General features: G+C 43.5%; 1 protein-coding gene across 3 annotated transcripts in view; it reads right to left on the bottom strand.

Moving 5' to 3' along the window:
• LOC125462005 (protein bicaudal C homolog 1-like) overlaps positions 1–20,804 on the bottom strand; it is a 282,551-nt gene that overhangs the window by 125,371 nt on the left and 136,376 nt on the right. For all 3 annotated transcript variants that reach the window (XM_048551463.2, XM_048551464.1, XM_048551465.2), the window contains exon 3: positions 16,227–16,296. In XM_048551463.2, the coding sequence (XP_048407420.1) occupies positions 16,227–16,296 (70 nt within the window). The remainder of the gene's footprint in view (positions 1–16,226; positions 16,297–20,804) is intronic.

Here is a 20,804-nt window from a genome sequence, read left to right as displayed (position 1 = left end):
CAGGGGTCAGGCACGAGAAATGGCCCAGAGCTTGCAGTGTGGCCTCTGCCATGTGACCATCTGAATACCAACAAACACCTCACACACCGTTCAGTGGGGGTCGTCCCCCCATCTCTGATAACTAAAATCAAAACACCCAGACAGGCTCGCCTCACAATCTGTCAGAAGTAGTGTGAAAAGTGGTACAGCCTGCCCCACTCTCCCCCCACAAAATCTGTTATAAAGTAATTAAGTGAAACGAAATCCTTCCACTCACTCTACCATCAACACCTAACAATTTATTTATCTAACTCTAACAGTGAACAAATTAACAGAACTACGAGCAAACTGAAGAATTCCGCCTTAACTACTAACTATTCCCAAATAAAGCAAGATTGAAATGGTATGCTGTGTCAATAGAGAAATCCCACTTACACAGACCAAAATAATAGAAAAACATTAAACTTAATCTCTCAAAATTGGAGCCAGGATACATCTTCTGGAATGCTTTGCACCCTCTTCGCTGATCCTCAGTCTGAAACACCTTTTGCCATCTGAAATAACTTTCTCCATCAAATTCTTGCATCAGGAATATTAATAAAGAGTGCCGCTATACTTTTAGTTAGATGATGGTTACTCAGAGCTTGTGAGAGCCAGTGATTTTCACTTTAGAGCTGATGGGCAGTTAACTTTATTTAGATGGCAGTCGCTCCCACACCTGATTTTCAAATGCCTGCTTTTGTACCCTTGATGACTGATTTAAATTATTACAATAGGATTGGTCCTAGATTGTCAAAACCGTCAGATTTAAATTTAATTGGTTTTTTAATCTCAAGTGCCCAGTTTAAATTAATTGGCTGATTTTCAAACTGGTTGCCTCAATAACAAAACAAACTACTGCCTGCGTTGCGATCTTTGTGCACCCGCGCACATTTTTATTTAAATCCCAAGCCTAGAAAAAAACTATACCATCATTTAAAGGGGCCACAGACTCTTCCCCTCTGTCATTTTACACACATCACATTCTAACATCTTTCATTCCAATCCACAAAAACTCTACCCAACTTTGCAACATCTCCCTCCCTAAGAAATGAAACATGAAGAAAAGATGGCATTTTTCTCTGAGCCTTAAAGCCATTATTACTAGATCTGTAGGTCATTAATCTAAAGTTACACATTTAATAATAATTCTATATACATATAACATTGAACACCACTGTTTCTATCTTATATACACATTTTCCTTTTAAATCCATGATAATGCATCTATAATAATATTTTCATGACCCACAACATGCACAATCTCAAAATTAAATGCTTGTAACATAGGACTCCAACAAAATAGTCTGACGGCCTTGTCTTTAAATCTTGCCAAAAAAAGGCAAAGCATTTTGATTAGTGTACACAAATGTCTCTGATATATAGATTGCAACATAAACATTAAAATGTTGTAAGGCCAGTACCAAACTCAATAACTGTTTGGGCATTATGGCAGCACAGTGGTGCAGTGGTTAGCACTACTGCGTCACAGAGTGCCTCACAGCCCCGGGCACCCGGGTTCGATTCCACCCTCAGGCAACTGTGTGTGTGAAGTTTGCACATTCTCCCTGTGACTGCATGGATTTCCTCTGGGTGCTCCACTTTCCTCCCACAGTCCAAAGATGTGCAGGATAGGTGGATGGGCCATGCTGAATTACCCATGGTCTCTAGGGATGTTTGGGTTAGGTGGATTAGACATGGGGAAATGCAGGGGTAAGGGGAATGAGTTGGGGTGGGATGTTCTTCGGAGGCTGTGGTGTGGACTTGTTGGGCCGAATGGCCTGTTTCCACACTGTAGGGATTCTATGAACACTTCTTCAACAATTGAATATTTCTCTGGGTGAATTTTGAGAAATAACAAAATGGCATTTCAATTTCACAATCATCTCCAGTAACAACATAGCTCCAAAATCTACATTTCTTGCATTGATGGCGACTTTGAAAGGTGTCAAGAAACTTGATGTGGCCAAAACTGATGCAGCGGTTAACACTGCTTTTAAATTCTCAAATCCTGGCATTGTTCTGCTCTCTGAAATTTTGTGTGCTTCTTTAACAAATTCATCAGCAGTGTCACCACGCTACTAAGGTTTAGTGCAAATTTCCTGTAGAATCTTCGAGGATAGTGTCGGAAATTCCTCGATGGTCTTCGTCTTCAAGTTCCTCAGTATCTTCTGCCCTTGTCTGATATTGTGTCCCAAGAATGTCATAACCCCCTTCACAAATTCTGTTTTTGCCAAGTTTCTGACCAACTTTGCCTTCTGTAGTCTCCCAAACAGCTCTGCCAAATGCTTCATGTGATCCTTACACAAATGGTTAAAGATCACTAAGTCATCTATATCGACGGCACAATTAGTCAATCCTGCATTAACTCTGTTCATAAGCCTCTGAAAAGTGGCTGGTGTGTTCTTCATTCCCAAAAGGGCATTACTGTAAATTGATACAGCCCATTTGGAGTTACAAAAGCAGAAACTTCTTTCACTCCTTCCAACTAAGGTACTTGCCCGTAGTCATGAACTAAGTCCAACTTTGTGATGTAAGTGGATTGTCCTACTTTTTCCACACAATCCTCCAGCCTTAGAATTGGGTATGAGTCTGATTTAGGCACGGCACTGAACTTCCAATAATCTATGCAGAGTACTCACTCTTCTCTATCCACGTGGACAAAGAGAGCCAACAATTCGATTGGGACAACACCAAGATCCTGGGACAAGCTAGGCAGAGACAGGCACGGGAATTCCCAGAAGCCTGGTACTCCACGAAGAAAGCCGTCAACAAACGCACAGAACCCGACGCCATATACACTCCTTTGCAAAGGAAAACCGGAAGTGGGATAATCCAGCTCAATGGACTCCAGAGTTTAAAAACCAGGTGGGTAAACATAACGGCACTTCATCAGAGGCTGCACTGATGATGTTACCCAGCAGGGTAATGAAACGTCTGCAAAACAAGCTGACCAGCACGGCGAGCCAACCAAGCACAACTGTCTTCCATTCCAGCCTGTGGCTAGATGGTGCACTCACCTGCAGCTCCGATTTCTCTTGGGATTTCCTTCACTACCACAACTAATACCACTGGTTTAGCCTCTTTTACTACATGCTTTTTCCACTGCCTCTCTTAATCCACCAGCGCTGCGACTTTGTGTCCCCCCCCCCACCGCCCGCCATTACACTTCAGGCCCTTCATATTTTTCACCCTCATGGGTTTCTTTTTTCACCTGTGGTAAACCATTCCCAGTGTGATCTACACTTTGTTTCCCATTGAAGGATCGCCTGCTTTTCCAATTTCTATCCCTCATTGAATGAAATTGCTGTGGGAAGCTAGATTTCGATTTATGTACTAATGCATATTCATCCGCCATCTCTGCAGCTCTTCTCTGTTTTAATTTTCTGCTCCTAAAACATGAGTTCTGATCATTTCTGGAAGTGAGTTTTTGAGCTCATCTAGCAGGATAATCTTTCTAAGATTCTCATGTGTCTTTTCTATCATTGATGCTCTGACCCACCTACCGAAGTTGCTATGTTTTATTCTGGGTGTGAGTTTTCTCGCTGAGCTGGAAGGTTCATTTTCAGACGTTTCGTCACCATTCTAGGTAACATCATCAGTGAGCCTCCGACGAAGCACTGGTGTTATGTCCCACTTTATCTGGTTAGGTTTCCTTGGGTTGGTGATGTCATTTCCTGCTTTGGTGATGTCATTTCCTGTAATTTTTCTCAGGGGGTGGTAGATTGGCTCCAAATCAATGTGTTTGTTGATGGAGTTCCAGTTGGAATGCCATGCTTCTAGGAATTCTCGTGCGTGTCTCTGTTTGGCTTGTCCGAGGATGGATGTGTTGTCCCAATCAAAGTGGTGTCCTTCCTTATCTGTATGTAAGGATACGAGTGATAGTGGGTCATGTCGTTTTGTGGCTAGTTGATGTTCATGTATCCTGGTGGCTAGCTTTCTGCCAGTTTGTCCAATGTAGTGTTTGTCACAGTTCTTGCAAGGTATTTTGTAGATGATGTTTGTTTTATCTGTTGTCTGTATAGGGTCTTTTAAGTTCATTAGCTGCTGTTTTAGTGTGTTGGTGGGTTTGTGGGCTACCCTGATGCCAAGAGGTCCGAGTAGTCTGGCAGTCATTTCGGAAATGTCTTTGATGTAGGGGAGAGTGGTTACGGTTTCTGAGCCCGTTTTGTCTGTTTGTTTGGGTTTATTGCTGAGGAATCGGTGGACTGCGTTCATAGGGTACCCATTCTTTTTAAATACGCTGTTATAGGTGATTTTCCTCTGCTCTGCATAGTTCCTCTGTGCTGCAGTGTGTGGTGGCTCGTTGGAATAACATTCTAATGCAGCTTCACATTATTCCAACGAGCCACCACACACTGCAGCACAGAGGAACTACGCAGAGCAGAGGAAAATCACCTATACAGCATATTCAAAAAGAATGGGTACCCTATGAACACAGTCCGCCGATTTCTCAGCAATAAACCCAAAGAAACAGACAAAACGGGCTCAGAAACCATAACCACTCTCCCCGACATCAAAGACATTTCCGAAATGACTGCCAGACTACTCGGACTTCTTGGCATCAGGGTAGCCCACAAACCCACCAACACACTAAAATAGCAGCTAATGAACTTAAAAGACCCTATACAGACAACAATAAAACAAACACCATCTACAAAATAGCTTGCAAGAACTGTGACAAACACTACATTGGACAAACAGGCAGGAAGCTAGCCACCAGAATACATGAACATCAACTAGCCACAAAACGACATGACCCACTATCACTCGTATCCTTACATACAGATAAGGAAGGACACCACTTTGATTGGGACAACACATCCATCCTAGGACAAGCCAAACAGAGACATGCACAAGAATTCCTAGAAGCATGGCATTCCAACTGGAACTCCATCAACAAACACATTGATTTGGAGCCAATCTACCACCCCCTGAGAAAAAGAACAGGAAATGACATCACCAATGCAGGAAATGACATCACCAACCCAAGGAAACCTAACCAGACAAATAGAAAGCAGAACATAGCACCAGCGCTTCGTCGGAGGCTCACTGATGATGTTACCTAGAACGGTGATGAAACGTCTGAAAACGAACCTTCCAGCTCAGCGAGCAAACTCACATCCAGAACCTCAACCTGAGCTACAAATCTTCTCAAAACTCGCTATGTTTTATTCTTTCAGACTTGACATAAGTCTGACCTGTTTCCTTCCTTACATTTCTGAATGGTTATCCATATGCTCTGGTACCAATTTGTAGGTACTCAAAATATCCTGTTTACTTCTTTATAGTCTCTTGACACTTTATCAGTGCTACAAACACCTCATTAGCCCTACCTGGCAACTTGGTCTGAATTAACATTACCCACAGAGTCTCTGGCCAGTTCATTTGGTTAGCCAATTTCTCAAAGGAAATGAAAAAGGCTTCTACATCTTTTTCATCAAAATTTGGTAATGTTCTGACATATTTGTATATATCCCTATCAAGTCTTTGGCTATGATGGGTTTGCTCATCATCACTCTCCTCTGACTAAGCCAATCTTCTATCTTCATCTCCATCCTTTTAAGTTAACTTTCCAGTCTAATTTGCAACATAAAAACACTTTCTCTTTCTCCCATTCTTCTCTCTTGTTTTCTTTTTTTCTTTCCTCTGCTCTTAACCGTAATTCAAACTGTTTCAACTTGCTTTCCTTCCTTTTGTTTTTCTTCTAACTCCAGTTATCTAATACTTCATTCAATTTTTTCCAGCTCCACTGCACTTGCCTGTCTCTCTGATATACCTCAATACCTGACCAACTCTGTTACAATTCCACCTTTCCTCTTATCCTTGTTCAATCCAATTCTAGCCTGTTTGCTAAGTCTAAAAGTATAGCCTTCCTGCCTTTCTAAACTTTCTTGGAAATTTGGGAAGTTTTGTCAAACCGCAGAACTTTTTTAGCAATTGTAGGAGTCATTTTCCCTACTTTTGATTTAATGGAATTTAAGCGAACAGATTTTCCACTTTCACCTAAGTTTTATTTAAAGATCTGGGAATCTAATCCACAAGTCTATTTAAATTTGCTGGGACCTTTTGTACCTCAAATCTTCCCAAATCTGTTCATTTCCCATACACAAGCTGGCTAGATCCCAGACGAGCCCCTAATTGGATATGACACGGAGGTCAACCCATCTCTGCTAACTAAAACTAGAACACTCAGGCTCGCCTCGCCTCGCCTCGACTTATAATCTGTTAAAAGTAGCATGAAAGTGGTATAAGTTGCATCTCACCCTCTCCCAATCTGTTAGAAGGTAGTTAAATGAAATGAAATCCTTCCGCTCACTCTACAATCAACACATAACAATTTATTTATCTAACTCTAACACAGAACAAACTAATAGAACTACTAACACACTGAACAATTCCTCCTTAACTGCCAACTATTCCCAAATAAAGTAAACTCCTAACGGTATGTTGTTCCCATAGATACTGTACCACTTATATAAACCAAAATAATAAAAATAAACAAAACTTAATCTCTCAAAATTACACCCAGGATACATCTTCTGGAATGCTCTGCATCCTCTCCACTGATCATCAGTCTGGAATGCCTTTCACTGTCAAATTCTTGTGTCAAGGATATTTGCTAATGAATGCTGCTATACCTTTAGTTAGATGATGATTACTTTGAGACCTTAGAGAATTCTGTGAGAGCCTGTGACTTTCTCTTTAGAGCTGATGGGTCATTTACTTTATTAGATGACAGTTGCTGGCACACCAATTTTTGAACCCCCTCTTCTTTTATACCATTGATGACATATTACTTTCTTACAATAGGATTGGCCCTAGATTGTCAAAACCACCAGATTTAAATCTAATTGGTTTTTCGTCTCTATGTGCCTGCTTTAAATTAGTTGGCTGATTTTCAAAATGGTTGTTTTAATAACAAAACAAATTACTGCCTTAGTTGCTATCCACATAGCCTTTTGATATAAAGATTCCATTTTTGGTGATTTCTGTGCTCTTACACACATTTTTTTCAATCTCCAAACATAGAAAATGCACACCATCTTTTAAAGGGACCGTGCACACCTCCTCTCCGCACCCCCCCCAACCTCCTGTCATTTTATAAACATCAAATTCTAACATCCTGCCTTCCAATCCACAAATACTCTATTCAATTTCACAACATTGCACACTGAAGGAGTGTTGAAGCTGATGCCATTCTCTAGTTGACCTAATTGACAGGGATTAAAGGTTGAAAGGTTTCTACAGTGTAGTCCAGTTTCCCAAACTGGGGTCACAGAAACAACAAGCAGATTTGGGCAAAACAAACTCACATTAAATCTTCCCCTTCAGAAAGTTAAGGGTTAATCCAATCCAAGTCTTCAAGTTATTAAGCGGAAACGACAGGGTAGACAAAGATAAACTATTTCCACTGGTCGGGTATTCTAGAACTAAGGAGCATAGTCTGGCATTTAGGGCCAGACTGTTCAGAAGTGATGGTAGGAAGAGTTCTACACACAAAGTGTGATAGATGTTTGGAACACCCTTCCATAAATGGCAGTGGATGCTGGACCAATCGTTCATTTTAAATCTGAGATAGATACATTCTTTAAGCAAAAATATGAAGGGATATGGGCCAAGATGGAGTTAGGCCATATATCAGCCATGATCTCATTGAATGGTGGAACAGGCATGAGGGGCTGAATGGCCCACTGCTGTCTCTATATTTACCCTTCGCACTGCATAAGCAGTGGGGAGAAATCAATTTTCCTGCTGGATTTTGTGTTCTGACCACCACACTTTCGAAGAGAAAAGAGGGTCTTTCGAGAGGTGTGGTGAAGATTTAACAGAATAGTTCTGAAAATGAGGAATATGAGCATTGAAGGTCAGTTAGAGCAATTATCTAAGGGGCATAGCCACCGAGTTAAGCTGTTGGGCGAAACCAGCAAGTGTGGCCACTCCTCTTACTTGGGATCACCAACTAATTTTACTCAATACTGACAATAAACAAGTCACGATATCGAGGCACAGCATAAAGAAAATGGTAGTCTGAGCACTGACCCCCTGGACAATGAAACTACCTACCACTCTCTGCACTGAAAAATAACCATGATGTGGAGATGCCAGTGTTGGGCTGGGGTGTACAAGGTCAAAGATCACATGACACCAGGATGTCATCCAACAGGTTTATTTCTAATTGCAAACTTTGAGCTCAGGTCCTTCCTCAGGCATAGTGCGAGAGAGAGGTTATTAGACACAGAAATTATAAGCAGAAAGGTAACAACTGTAAAGCTGACTGCCTCTTGTTGAATCTTTAATCAGTTAGGAAGGAGACTGCTGATTGAAATGCAAAATCTAAATTCCTTTAAAGTCATTGTCCCGAGATAATTAATGATTTTTTCCAATGTATACAAGACGTAACATCTCTGGACAGAAAATGTAATTGAAGTAGGACGTCTTGTTTAGAATCTGTCCATGTTTTAAACTGGGTCAGGTTTTTTTTGAGCAAAACAGAATGTACCTGCAACTACACAAGCATCGTAGATGAAATACTTTGTGTGTCTGTGCTTGTGCCTGTGCCCCTGTGCTTGTGCCTGTGCCTGTGCCCCTGTGCCTGTTCCCCTGTGCTTGTGCTTGTGCCTGTGCCCCTGTGCTTGTGCCTGTGCCTGTGCCCCGTCTGTGTTGTTTTCTCTCTTTAATCCTTTCATTTATGAATCAAGTTGACACCACTAGTAAATCAGTTTTGTTCAACAGCTTTCGATGTGATGCCATTTAATGCCCGGAGCATTTCTTTAAAAAAAAGAAGAGAGCTTGGTGACATGTAAAAGTCAATGAATTGTAATTTTAAAAGGACTGTATGAGATAGCATTGCAATTCAGGGCAGTCACCTTAGATTTCCACAAGTGTTTCATTTCTAAGGTGACTTATATCTGTAAACAAGTTGCTGAATGAACACTTCTAACTGAGTATTTGTATAGTGCATGTTCCACAATAGAGGTGTGAAAGAGGCATGACTTTCAAAAGCACCAATATCTTGTGGTTAATTAAACAACAGCACAACACTTAAATCCACATTAACAGAAGATTGATAGTCAGTATCCTATTCTTCCAACAGATTCTGACATATGAATTATAAATTTAATAAATAGCTCTTATTAGCTGTGTACAAAGCAGTTTCCCATTAGCAGTGACAAATTGATGCTCAGTAACATAACTGTGTATTCAAGAGAGGGAAGAGAGAAACTAGTTATCCTGTCTAGGTAGATATGGAATGAGTGAATGCTTCCCTAAAATGAAGTGGAATGGATCTTGCTGAATATTGGACTGCTGCTAGTTTCTGCAAATTGAACAAAGAAAAGCCTCCACAAGATCAGCCTCCTGATATTGAGTTTAAAAAGATTATCTGTCGCCTTGATAGTTCCTACCTTATTTCCAAATGATCAACATCCCCCCTTCAGTTTCAGGAGGATGGACAGCAACTCATCCCTAGCTTCTGGTTAGATCCCCCAAGTGACATCTTCCTCTGCTGCTATCCATCATTACCGCCTTCACCCACTTCCCCCCCATCTGTCCCCAAATGTTCCAAGATCACCTCTTACTCCTTCCATCTTCTCCAACCACCGTCTCATTTCCAATGGCCCATTCTCCTTCCAAGTCTTTGAACATATCCATGCTTCAACTAAAATTTCCCGTCTCTTCAAAGCTCCTCAGTTCAAGGTTTTACAAAGCAATGCTGAAAACTACATTGGTTAAACACTGCTGAGTGAAGGGCGTTTTCAGTTGCTGCACTTTCATGCACAATGGCTCCAGAGCATGCGTGCAGCAAAACATTTGACCTTCCTTCAACCTTTTCATCCACAACACATCCCCAGCAACACCTTCTCCTCTTGTTCTCAGACCACCGCCCCCTTGGGATTTCTTAGGATTCCATCCTTGGGTCTGCCCCTTACCAGTTATGTACTAGCCTTCAGTAAGCTCTGAGGTCACTTGATACAAACCTAGCTTTACTTTCTCCCTTAACTCTGTGGCAAGAGTAAGCTGCTTATCCAACAGGGGGAAATAAACCCAACAAACCTGTCCCAGCTTAACATGAGCAAAGTGAAGTCTCGTCTGGCTCCAACGTACGTTTTGCGCACACACCATATCTTCGGCTTTTGTCACCTGTAGTTGCAACATCTTGGTGCGCTGCTCAAATACAATTCCCCAACGATATGCAAGAAGATATTTAATTGATAGCAATTCACATTACCTACCTTCAGAAGCAGACCAAAGAAAAAAAACACCTGATGTATGTGAGCACAGCAAGATCCAGTTTAGGAACAGATTGATTTATGCATCTACTGGTATTTAACACTTTCACCCATGACCAAATTTGAATATGAATACACGCTGCTCTGATGGCAGTGTTTAGGACATGGATTTTCATATACTGACTCTGGCAGGGGAAGGCATACTGAGATTTACAACAGATTTTAACTATAGTTTAATGCAAACACCAGTTTCCATCCTTCCCTCCTGGATGCTCTCTCCAGCCAGGGGATAACTCCTCAGCTGGAAGGTAACCCAGCTTTTGATATTTTCTATTCAACCTGTTGAGAGTGTTGTTACTACACACCTCTACAGCCAGTGGGGCATGAACCCAGGCCTCCTGTCTCAGAGGTGTGGATGCTACCAGTACACTGTAAGACCCCTTGAGAGCCAGCTCTTTATTTTGTATTCAGAAGTGCTCTTGGCACACAAACGACTAGCTTGTTTTTTCACCCAACACTAAATGGCCTGTGGTGCCTTTTTCATCTATTAAACATTGTCAGTAAAATCACCCACATTCTCCAGTTGATTTGTTTATGAGCAAAGCCTCTTCAGGGCAATGCAAAGGGCCACGCAAAGCATCAAAAGGTGAGGAACAGGGGGAGGGGGGCTAAAGCAAAATGGACTTGGAAGATGAGATAAAACACTTTGTGGTGCACACCCCCTTTCTCTGAAGACAGTGAGAGCATTGATTGACACTGTGTGCTCCCTCTACAATGACACCAGGGTATGAACATAACCGTGGAAGAGGAGAAGACAGTCAGCAGTTATGACCCATTCTACTGCCCGCTGCCTGATGGAACAAATACATCTTTTGTTCTTAAATCAACTTGTTCTGCTACGTTATGATCAACCTCTGGAACAGGAGAGGCTTGGACCCAGACCTTCTGGCTCAGAGGTGTGGACAATACCACTGCATCATTGTGAATTAACTCAGAACAGTGGGCATGACTCCCAGTTCCTCCTCTCAGAAACCCAGCTCTTCAAGACGAACTCCAGCCAGGTTCACCTGCTCTGCATCAAATCTCTAACTGTCCTGGTTTGCCCTGCAATTCAAATATTCTCTTTTACTTTGAAGACAATATTTAAACAACAGCACAGAGGTGCAAATTTAAAAGCAAATTTGATATTTCCATTGTTATATAGCGAGATATCACTTTTCTAGAGCCTTCAACAATTTCACAGCTGGGGCCATTCTTCCTGATGGTGGATGGCTAATATCTCACCATCCAATGGAGTCATGGAGTTGTACAACATGGACCCAGATCCTTCGGTCTAACCAGTTTATGCTGACCAGGTATCTAGTCCGTTCCTATTCATACATCCATCCAGATACCTTTCAAACATTGTAATTGTACCAGCCTCCACCACTTTGTCTGGCAGCTCATTCCATACACGTACCATGCTCTGTGTGAAAAATCTGCTCCATGGACCCTATTATATCTTTTCCCCTCTCACTTTAAACCTATGCCTCTAGCTTTGGATTCCTCAACCCTGAGGAAAAGACCTTGGCTATCCACCCTGTCCATGCCTCTCGATATAAACCTCCATAAGGTCGCCCCTCAGCCCCCGACACTCCAGGGGAAAAAAGCCCCAGCCTATTCAGCCTCTCCCTGTAGCTCAAACCCTCCAGCCCCGACAACATCCTTATAAATCTTTTCTGAACATCGTTCCTACAGCAGGGAGACTAGAATTGAAGGCAGTATTCTAAAAGAGGCCTAAACAATGTCTTACACAGCCACAAACTGACTTCCCAACTCCTGTACTCACAGCACTGACCAATACAGTTAGTGATTTCTTTCCTCTCCAGCATCTGCTTTAAACTGGCTGTACCTATCCTACGCCCTTTTCCACTTACACTTCTTGTAGCGTGTACATTATCCCACAACGGCCAATTATCATTACAACATTCCACTGGTGTTTTTCTTTCAGTCTCTTTCACAGCGAGAATTTCCTCCAAGATCCATGACAAATTAAAAACCATATCAACAGCTCATGTAAAATAACAAAGTGTGAAGCTGGATGAACACAGCAGGCCAAGCAGCATCTCAGGAGCACAAAAGCTGACGTTTCGGGCCTAGACCCTTCATCAGAGAGGGGGATGGGGGGAGGGAACTGGAATAAATAGGGAGAGGGGGGAGGCGGACCGAAGATGGAGAGAAAAGAAGATAGGTGGAGAGGAGAGTATAGGTGAGGAGGTAGGGAGAGGATAGGTCAGCCCAGGGAGGACGGACAGGTCAAGGAGGCGGGATGAGGTTAGTAGGTAGGAGATGGAGGTGCGGCTTGAGGTGGTAGGAGGGAGTACGTAAGAGGAAGAACAGGTTAGGGAGGCAGGGACGAACTGGGCTGGTTTTGGGATGCAGTGGGGGAAGGGGAGATCTTGAAGATTGTGAAGTCCACATTGATACCATTGGGCTGCAGGGTTCCCAAGCGGAATATGAGTTGCCGTTCCTGCAACCTTCAGGTGGCATCATTGTGGTACTGCAGAAGGCCCATGATGGACATGTCGTCTGAGGAATGGGAGGGGGAGTTAAAATGTTTCGCCACTGGGAGGTGCAGTTGTTTATTGCGAACCGAGTGGAGGTGTTCTGCAAAGCGGTCCCCAAGCCTCCACTTGCTCTCCCAAAGTAGAGGGAGCCATACCGGGTACAGTGGATACAGTATACTACATTGGCAGATGTGCAGGTGAACATCTGCTTAAAATGGAAAGGCGTCTTGGGGCCTGGGATGGGGGTGAGGGAGGAGGTGTGGGGACAAGGGTAGCACTTCCTGCTCTTCCTCACATACCACCCCACCAACCTCCGGATACAACGCATCACCCTCCGACACTTCAGCCATCTACAATCCGACCCCACCACCCAAGGCATTTTTTCATGCCCACCCTTGTCTGCCTTCCGGAGAGACCACTCTCTCCGCAACTCCCTTGTCCGCTCCACACTCCCCTCCAACCCCACCACACCCGGAACCTTCCCCTGCAACCGCAGGAAGTGCTACACTTGCCCCCACACCTCCTCTCTCACCCCCATCCCAGGCCCCAAGACGCCTTTCCATATTAAGCAGATGTTCACCTGCACATCTGCCAATGTAGTATACTGTATCCACTGTACTCGGTATGGCTCCCTCAACATTGGGTAAACCAAGTGGAGGCTTGGGGACCGCTTTGCAGAACACCTCCACTTGGTTCGCAATAAACAACTGCACCTCCCAGTGGCGAACAATTTCAACTCCCCCTCCCATTCCTCAGACGACATGTCCATCATGGGCCTCCTGCAGTGCCACAAAGATGCCACCCAAAGGTTGCAGGAACAGCAACTCATATTCCATTTGGGAACGCTGCAGCCCAATGGTATCAATGTGGACTTCACAAGCTTCAAGATCTCCCCTTCCCCCACTGCATCCCAAAACCAGCCCAGCTTGTCCCCGCATCCCTAACCTGTTCTTCCTCTTACGTACTCCCTCCTACCACCTCAAGCCGCACCTCCATCTCCTACCTACTAACCTCATCCCGCCTCCTTGACCTGTCCGTCCTCACAGGACTGACCTATCCCCGCCCTACCTTCCCACCTATACTCTCCTCTCCACCTATCTTCTTTTCTCTCCATCTTCGGTCCCTCTCCCCCTATTTATTTCAGAACGCTCTCCCCATCCCCCTCTCTGATGAAGGGTCTAGGCCCCAAACATTAGCTTTTGTGCTCCTGAGATGCTGCTTGGCCTGCTGTGTTCATCCAGCTTCACACTTTGTTATCTTGGATTCTCCAGCATCTGCAGTTCCCATTATCTCTCAACAGCTCATGTGCTCTTCACACTCTTCTCACTTCCTTTATCTCCCAGGCCAAAGGGCAACTTTCCCCATTTTCTCCCACAAGGACAATCACAAATCCTCCTGTTCTGGGAAATCCATCACTGAGATTTGTCTGTGAGGCATCACTAAAACTGATTAATATCAAATTACTGGGGACACGCACTGCTGAAAACTTCAGCATACACTTACCCTTGTTCAATTCATTTAAAGTTTGGCTTGCTCTCAAGATGTCCTTCACTTTTGGATTTTTCACTGTCAGGCTAAATTTGAGTGCAAGGGAGGGAGATGCAAACAATTGTCTATCCAAAATATGTTTCTTTTTCCAACAGCCACAACTCTTTATTTCAAAAGCGAGCCATTACCCTGAATTAGAAAGGGCCCTCAAAAACAAGTTTAATTTTATGTGAGATTTTGCATGAAAGCCAGAAATACACTGTCGATGTTCTAGATTGAAAATTAGTCTCACACTCCATGATAAATTCCTCCATGATTGGACTGTCCATCTTATTACATTTACCAAATTACTGACCTCACCTCATGGGCTTCCAAACAAGACATCTTTTGTAAATTTTGTCCATAAATTGTACCAGAACTGGCAACCATGCTTTGGTATCTAAGTCAATTACATCCACAATTTCTTCATCTCTAGTTTTACTCTTACTTGGTAAGCCAGGCCTCACTTCTTCCTGGTTAGAGAACTGGCCCAAATTCACACCTCTCCCCACAAACCCCTCCCTCACCATCTCACTGCTCATGTGACTGCAACTCTACAATCAGAATTCATCACGCTGCAGCAAGATACAGCCATTTCATTTTAGAAGTTGCCGGGAGCTTTGGTTTTGTCAGGAACAAAGATGGCTTTCTGCTTTCTGTAACTTCCTACCTGAAGAGACTGAGGTCAATTCTCTACCACCATGTTTTACACACTGATATCCATACACTGTATCAGGTAACCGATGACTCTCCGCGGTTTAAAATACAGTTGTTAAACTCTAAGTATAACTTCCAGTTTCTACCCTCCCCTTCTAGATTCTCTCTTTCCAGAAGCCAAATCTGCTTCCAGGGAACAAGCACAGCTCTTAACTACAAACTTCAATGAGCGCTTCCTGCTCTCATTAACTCTTTAAAAGCAAACCAGCAGCAGAGACCAGAATTGTAACATTGGTGGGAGAGATGGGTCAAACTTGAAGCGAGAGGCAGAGAAGTCTTAAGAATTTAAACATTCCATCTTGTGGTATTGTCTCTACCTCGAGCCAGGAGGCCAGCATTCAAGTTACACCTTCTCCAGGAGTGTGTCATAACATCTCCGAACAGGTTGATTAAAAATACCTAAAACCATTCTAATATCCAATACCATGAAGTATATTTCATCCGGCACCTCGTAAACCAGAACATTCCTCTATCCCAGCATCAAAACACAGTCAGATAAACCTGTGACATGATAGCGGTGGTGCTGCTGGGAGAGACATTGTTTGAAGTGCTGCTTGAGGCTTCGCTCTTGTTAAGTATAGAGCAGTTTTGTGTCTCAGATTACTGTGGCATAGAGCAGCTTAAAAGGAGACGGTGTTGTCTCAAGCATTGGGAGAAAATGAACACAGCTCATGTAAACACAAGCAGAAACCACTGCTAACCAGCACATGACACAAGGATGGAGAGGGTTTCTTTCTATTAAGGTAATTTTAGCTCAGTGGTTTCACAATGGAAAGGCGCTTTGATCATTTCTTGGCAATGCCGGTCACTGCTGAACGCTGCAAAGTTACATGCGTTGTGTATTTTATGATCCTCTTCACTAACCAGCCTTTTGAAATGATTGGCATGACCCAGTCCCAGTGTGTGCTGAATAACACAAGCTTTACAGTGATTCGAATACTGTAAGCCCAGTGCTGTTGCCTATTCTGGAGGTCAGGTACACCGTGGCCAATGTGAAGGATCACTTCACTCCTGGTGGGAACAAACCCTTTCCCCCTGGCGGGTACACAGCAATTCTGTACTCTGCAAAATAATACTCTGCCAAAGCAAACTCAATATCTCCTGCAGCAATCCTCAGGGCACCTTGGTCAACAAACGTCTGAACCCTTCTCTTATCCATTCTAGTTACTCCTCAAAAATCAATTACCTTTCTTCGACTTTGCTCCAATCTTCAGTTTTGACGGCCAGGCTATTTGTGTGTTTGTTTCCTCCATAATCTGTTAAAAGATGTGAAAGAGAACGAGAGCCTTAGTCGAATGGCTAGAACGCAAGATCTGTCACAGTCTGATACTGAACCAGCCTGATTCATCAAATGCACCATTCCCTCTCTGACAAGAATCAGGGGTGACTTTCCTGATTATTTGACGATCAGCCAAAATCTCAAACAATGACAAAGAGAGAGATACACATAAATTAGAAATTCTCATGGACACCAACATCCTCTGAGAGGCCAGCAGTTTAGGGAGGAAATATCAAAGCAGAGTTGAAGTGGAGGAGTCGGGAATGCACAATGTACAAGAGGTTAGCATAGAAGAACACAGCATTCTCAGAGGGATGGAAGAGGATACAGAGCAGAGAAGGGGTGAGGCCATTTGAACAAGAGCACAAGAATTTTAACCAAGATGTTGAGCATGAGTCAATTGCAGCAGGGCTTAGCAAATAACACTGCTTGCTGTAATGGCTCATTTTTGGCATGTCCTAAAATAAAAGCAGCTGGTTAAAATTTGAGAAATAATTCTTAATCACAAGTAAATATTTCACATTAACAACAGTGCTCACACAAAGCTATGCTAAAGCTGCGGTCAAAGTTTACGCTTTGGGCCTCAACTGACTTTGGAGAGAGATTGTGCAAGGAGGGGGTTGCTTCTTAATGCTTCTGGTTTCAAGAAGGCATGGATTCCAGGATGGGGGACAAACTCTGGTCAGAACATCTCAAGTCCCCGAAACTGCTTGGATGTTGTTCATATTGTCAAAAGGGAAGGTGACAGAGAAAGTGAGGGAGAGCAGGGACAGGGGGAGGGAGAGAGGAGAGGGGAATTGGGAGTGAAAGGGAGGGAGAGCAGAAGAGAGAGTGAAAGAAAAAAGGGCAAGGGGAGAACGAGAGAGAGATGAGGGGGAAGAGAAGGGAGGGAGAGAGGAGAGTGGGAGAGCAAGACGGAGAGAGAGGGAGGGCAGCTAGAGAGGGAAGCATAGGAGAAGAGTGGGAGGAGAGTAGGAAAGAGGGATGGAAAGAAGAGAGCGAGTTAGAGAGTTGGAAGTAGGTAGGAAGACAGACAGAGTGTCATAGAGCACGGAAACAGACCATTCGGACCAAATCAAGTTTCCTGAACTAAACTAGTCCCATTTGCCTGCGTTTGGCCCATGTCCTCCTAAACCTTTCTTATTCATGTATCTGTCCAAATGTGTCTCAAATGTTGTAATTATATCCACCTCTACCACTTCCTCTGGCAGCTTCCTCCATAGATACACCACCATCTGCATGAAAAAGTTGCCCCTTGGGACTATGTGCGTGGGAGATCATGTCTCACTCACTTGATAGAGCTTTTTGAGGGGGTGACCAAGAAAATAAATGAAGGCAGAGTGGTGGGCATTGCCTCCATGGACTTTAGCAAGGTCTTTGACAAGGTTCCACATGGTAGACTAGTAAGTAAGGTTAGATTACATGGGATCTTGAGGAAGCTAGCCAATTAGATATAAAATTGGCTTGATGGTAGGAGACAGAGTTTGGTGGTTTAGGGTTGGCATTCAGGCCCATGACCAGTTGACTATCCCTAATCAATCCTTGCCTTTCCAAATGCATGTAGATCCTGTCTCTCAGAATCCCGTCCAACAACTTACATCGGGGTCACCTGTCTATAGTTCTCTGGCCTTTCCTTGCTGCCTTTCTTAAATAATGGCACATAGTGTGAAAGAGAGCATCTGCGAGAGGAAGAGAGAGCGTGCAAGTGCATGTGTGAGCGAGAGAGAGTGTATCTGTGAATAAGAGTGAGAGAGTGAGTACGTCAGTGTGTGAGAGAAAAAGAGAGCAAGACAGCGTCAGAGATCTGACTGTTAAGGAAATGGACATAGATCCTGCTTCATGTTTAATAACAATCTTATAGCAGTGCTGACTGGTGCATGTTCTCATACATTTTGCATCAACACCATTGTATGAACAGGCTACTTACACAACCATGTTCCAGATTCCTGTCTGTCTGGTTGGGTGCCATAGTAACTACCACATTTATCACAGTAACACAAGATCCTGAGACTACAAAAAGGTGAAAGAAAACTGGAATGATTACATTAATTATACTACACTTCAGGAATTGAGCTTTGATTGAACAAAAGGCTGGAAGCTGCAAATGAACTCTCTCAAGAGCATCACAAAATGATGATGAAGAAAAAGGGATTGGAGGAAAGGGTGGAATGTGGGTTTGGAGATTCTGGTTATAAAAAAGAGTCCAATAAAAACTGACTCATTTATCTTTTGGTATCTGATTCTAACAAGGGACATCCACCCAAAATAACAACCCACCCTTACTCAAATCAGATGCTGTTCAGCCTTTCTAACACCTTCTGGCTTTAATATCCCATTTCATTCATGAAAGCTCAGCTTTTTTTTTGTAATCAGCCATCCATATGGCAAAGTGTTAACAGCATTATTTTCAATCTTATTGAATCCTGCTTTTCTCTTACTTCCAAAGTTCCTGCCAAAAGCAACTCCAAGGAGGAGGTTACAATAATAGAGAGTTCCTCAAAAAGCCAGCACCACTTTTGTGGGAATGCTCTTTGTCTGAAACACCCACAGACCACAGGTAGTCAGAGCACTCAGCGAAAAGACAGGGCAGGGAGCCACACTAAGCTCGTTACTGAGGAGGAGGAAAGTGACTGAGCAAAGCTGGGCCAGGAGGAAAGGGACAGGGGGAAGAGGAAGGAGGTGGGGTTTGGGGGGTGGTGAGAAAAGGTGGATAATGAGAATACAAAGTGGGGGAGCAAGAAAAAGGGGAGAAAAAGAAAAAAACAGAGAAAGAGAGTATGTGGTTAAAAGGGAGTGGGAGGAAGGAGGCAATGAGAAGGAGAACATAAAATTAGAAAGAGAAGAGAGGAGATTGGGAAAATGAAGCAAACAGAGTGTACAGGGAGAGGGGGAGGGGGTAGAGGGGTAAAAGAATGAAATAGAGGTGACAGGGGCTGAATTAGTTCAAAACAATTAAATACATTTGGGTCCCAACCTAACGTCAACTTTCCTGTTCCTCTGATGTTGCCTGGCCCGCTGTGCTTCTCCAGCCCCACACTGTTATCTGAGACTCTAGGACTCGCAGGTCTTACTATGTCTAAACACATTTGAATTAGAATTGTGTCTGCAAGCCTCTATAAGTCTCGGGTGAGCTTGAAGACCCTAATTTGAAGTTAGAGATCTAATTTAAATTTTGCAAGAATATGTAATAAGTAAGTATTCCTTCTTCCCTGTTAGCTGAAGTTGTGCTTTATTGAAACGCATTCGACCGTTGCTCAAAGTGCTATGTAAATTATTACACAGTACCTCTGGATCAACTTCAAAACTTAGCTAAAGCTGCCAATAGTTTCACAAAACACCAGCAGCAATTGGGGCGACACAGTGGCTCAGTGCATTGCTACCTCACGGCACCAGAGACCCGGGTTCGATTCCACCCTCGGGCGACAGTCTGTGTGAAGTTTGCATATTCTCCCCGTGTCTGTGTGGGTTTCCTCCGGGTGCTCTGGTTTCTTTCCACAATCCAAAGTTGTGCAGGTTGGGAAGATTGGCCATGCTAAATTGCCCGTAGTGTTCAGGGATGTGTAGGTTAGGTGGGTTACAGCTATTACATTAGATCCTGCCCAGCCTAGGCTGAAGTTACTACCTGGGTCAGTGCACTCCAAAATACCTAGTGAGATGCCAAGTGCTATAGGGGGAAAAGTCAATATCCTTTTCCAATCCACCAGCATTAGAACTCCCGTCTTCTGTCCAATGCCTCACACTCACACTCTCTGCTGAGAGTATCCAGGCAGGCTCAGAGCGAGTGCTATGACAGCGAGTGATGATTCTGGTCCAGTCCATGAGCTGAGTCTGTGTTCCTGAGCACACACATTCCTTGCTGCAGCATTACACAGTGAGAGCTCACTACACAACCCGAATTGCAGCATTGATAGGTATAAGTGTCCTGTAAGGGGACTGGAGATGCAACATAGAAGGTTCTTAGAGGCAGGCACATAGCAGATGCCAATGCCTGTAGACATCGGGCAAGTGTATCGTGTGCCACAGAGTGTGCCCTGAGATGTTGATGCCCAGTGTTCAACAACAAAGGTCATTCAGAACTAGTTACAAGGTGAATTGGCCAAGGACCTGCTCTAGTCTCAATGCCATGTTTCTCGACATGCAGCTTGTTTGATAAGATAGGAAGGCAAACATTGATGAGGCGAGTCGGGCCATCAACAAGACATTTAACAACCAGCAATTGCCTTTGATTGGTAACTCATCAGCGCCTAGTGAAAAGCTAACCACGCCTCGTGAAAAGCACTGAAGATGGTGCAGGATGTAACAGGCCTCACGAAAAATCTTCTCACAAACCTCACCGTAGCCCACATCGTTCCGGCCCCAATTACAATCCACTCTTGGTTACTTAAATATTTCAGACTTTTATCTTCAGAAAGAAGAAAGGCAGGTCAGTGTATTTTAATTATTTTGTTTGATTATAGCTCAGAATGAACGATCAAGTGCAGTCAA

Source organism: Stegostoma tigrinum, chromosome 20 (genome assembly GCF_030684315.1).
Source record: "Stegostoma tigrinum isolate sSteTig4 chromosome 20, sSteTig4.hap1, whole genome shotgun sequence".
Taxonomy (NCBI): Eukaryota; Metazoa; Chordata; class Chondrichthyes; order Orectolobiformes; family Stegostomatidae; genus Stegostoma; species Stegostoma tigrinum.
This window is presented reverse-complemented; position numbering and strand designations above follow the sequence as displayed.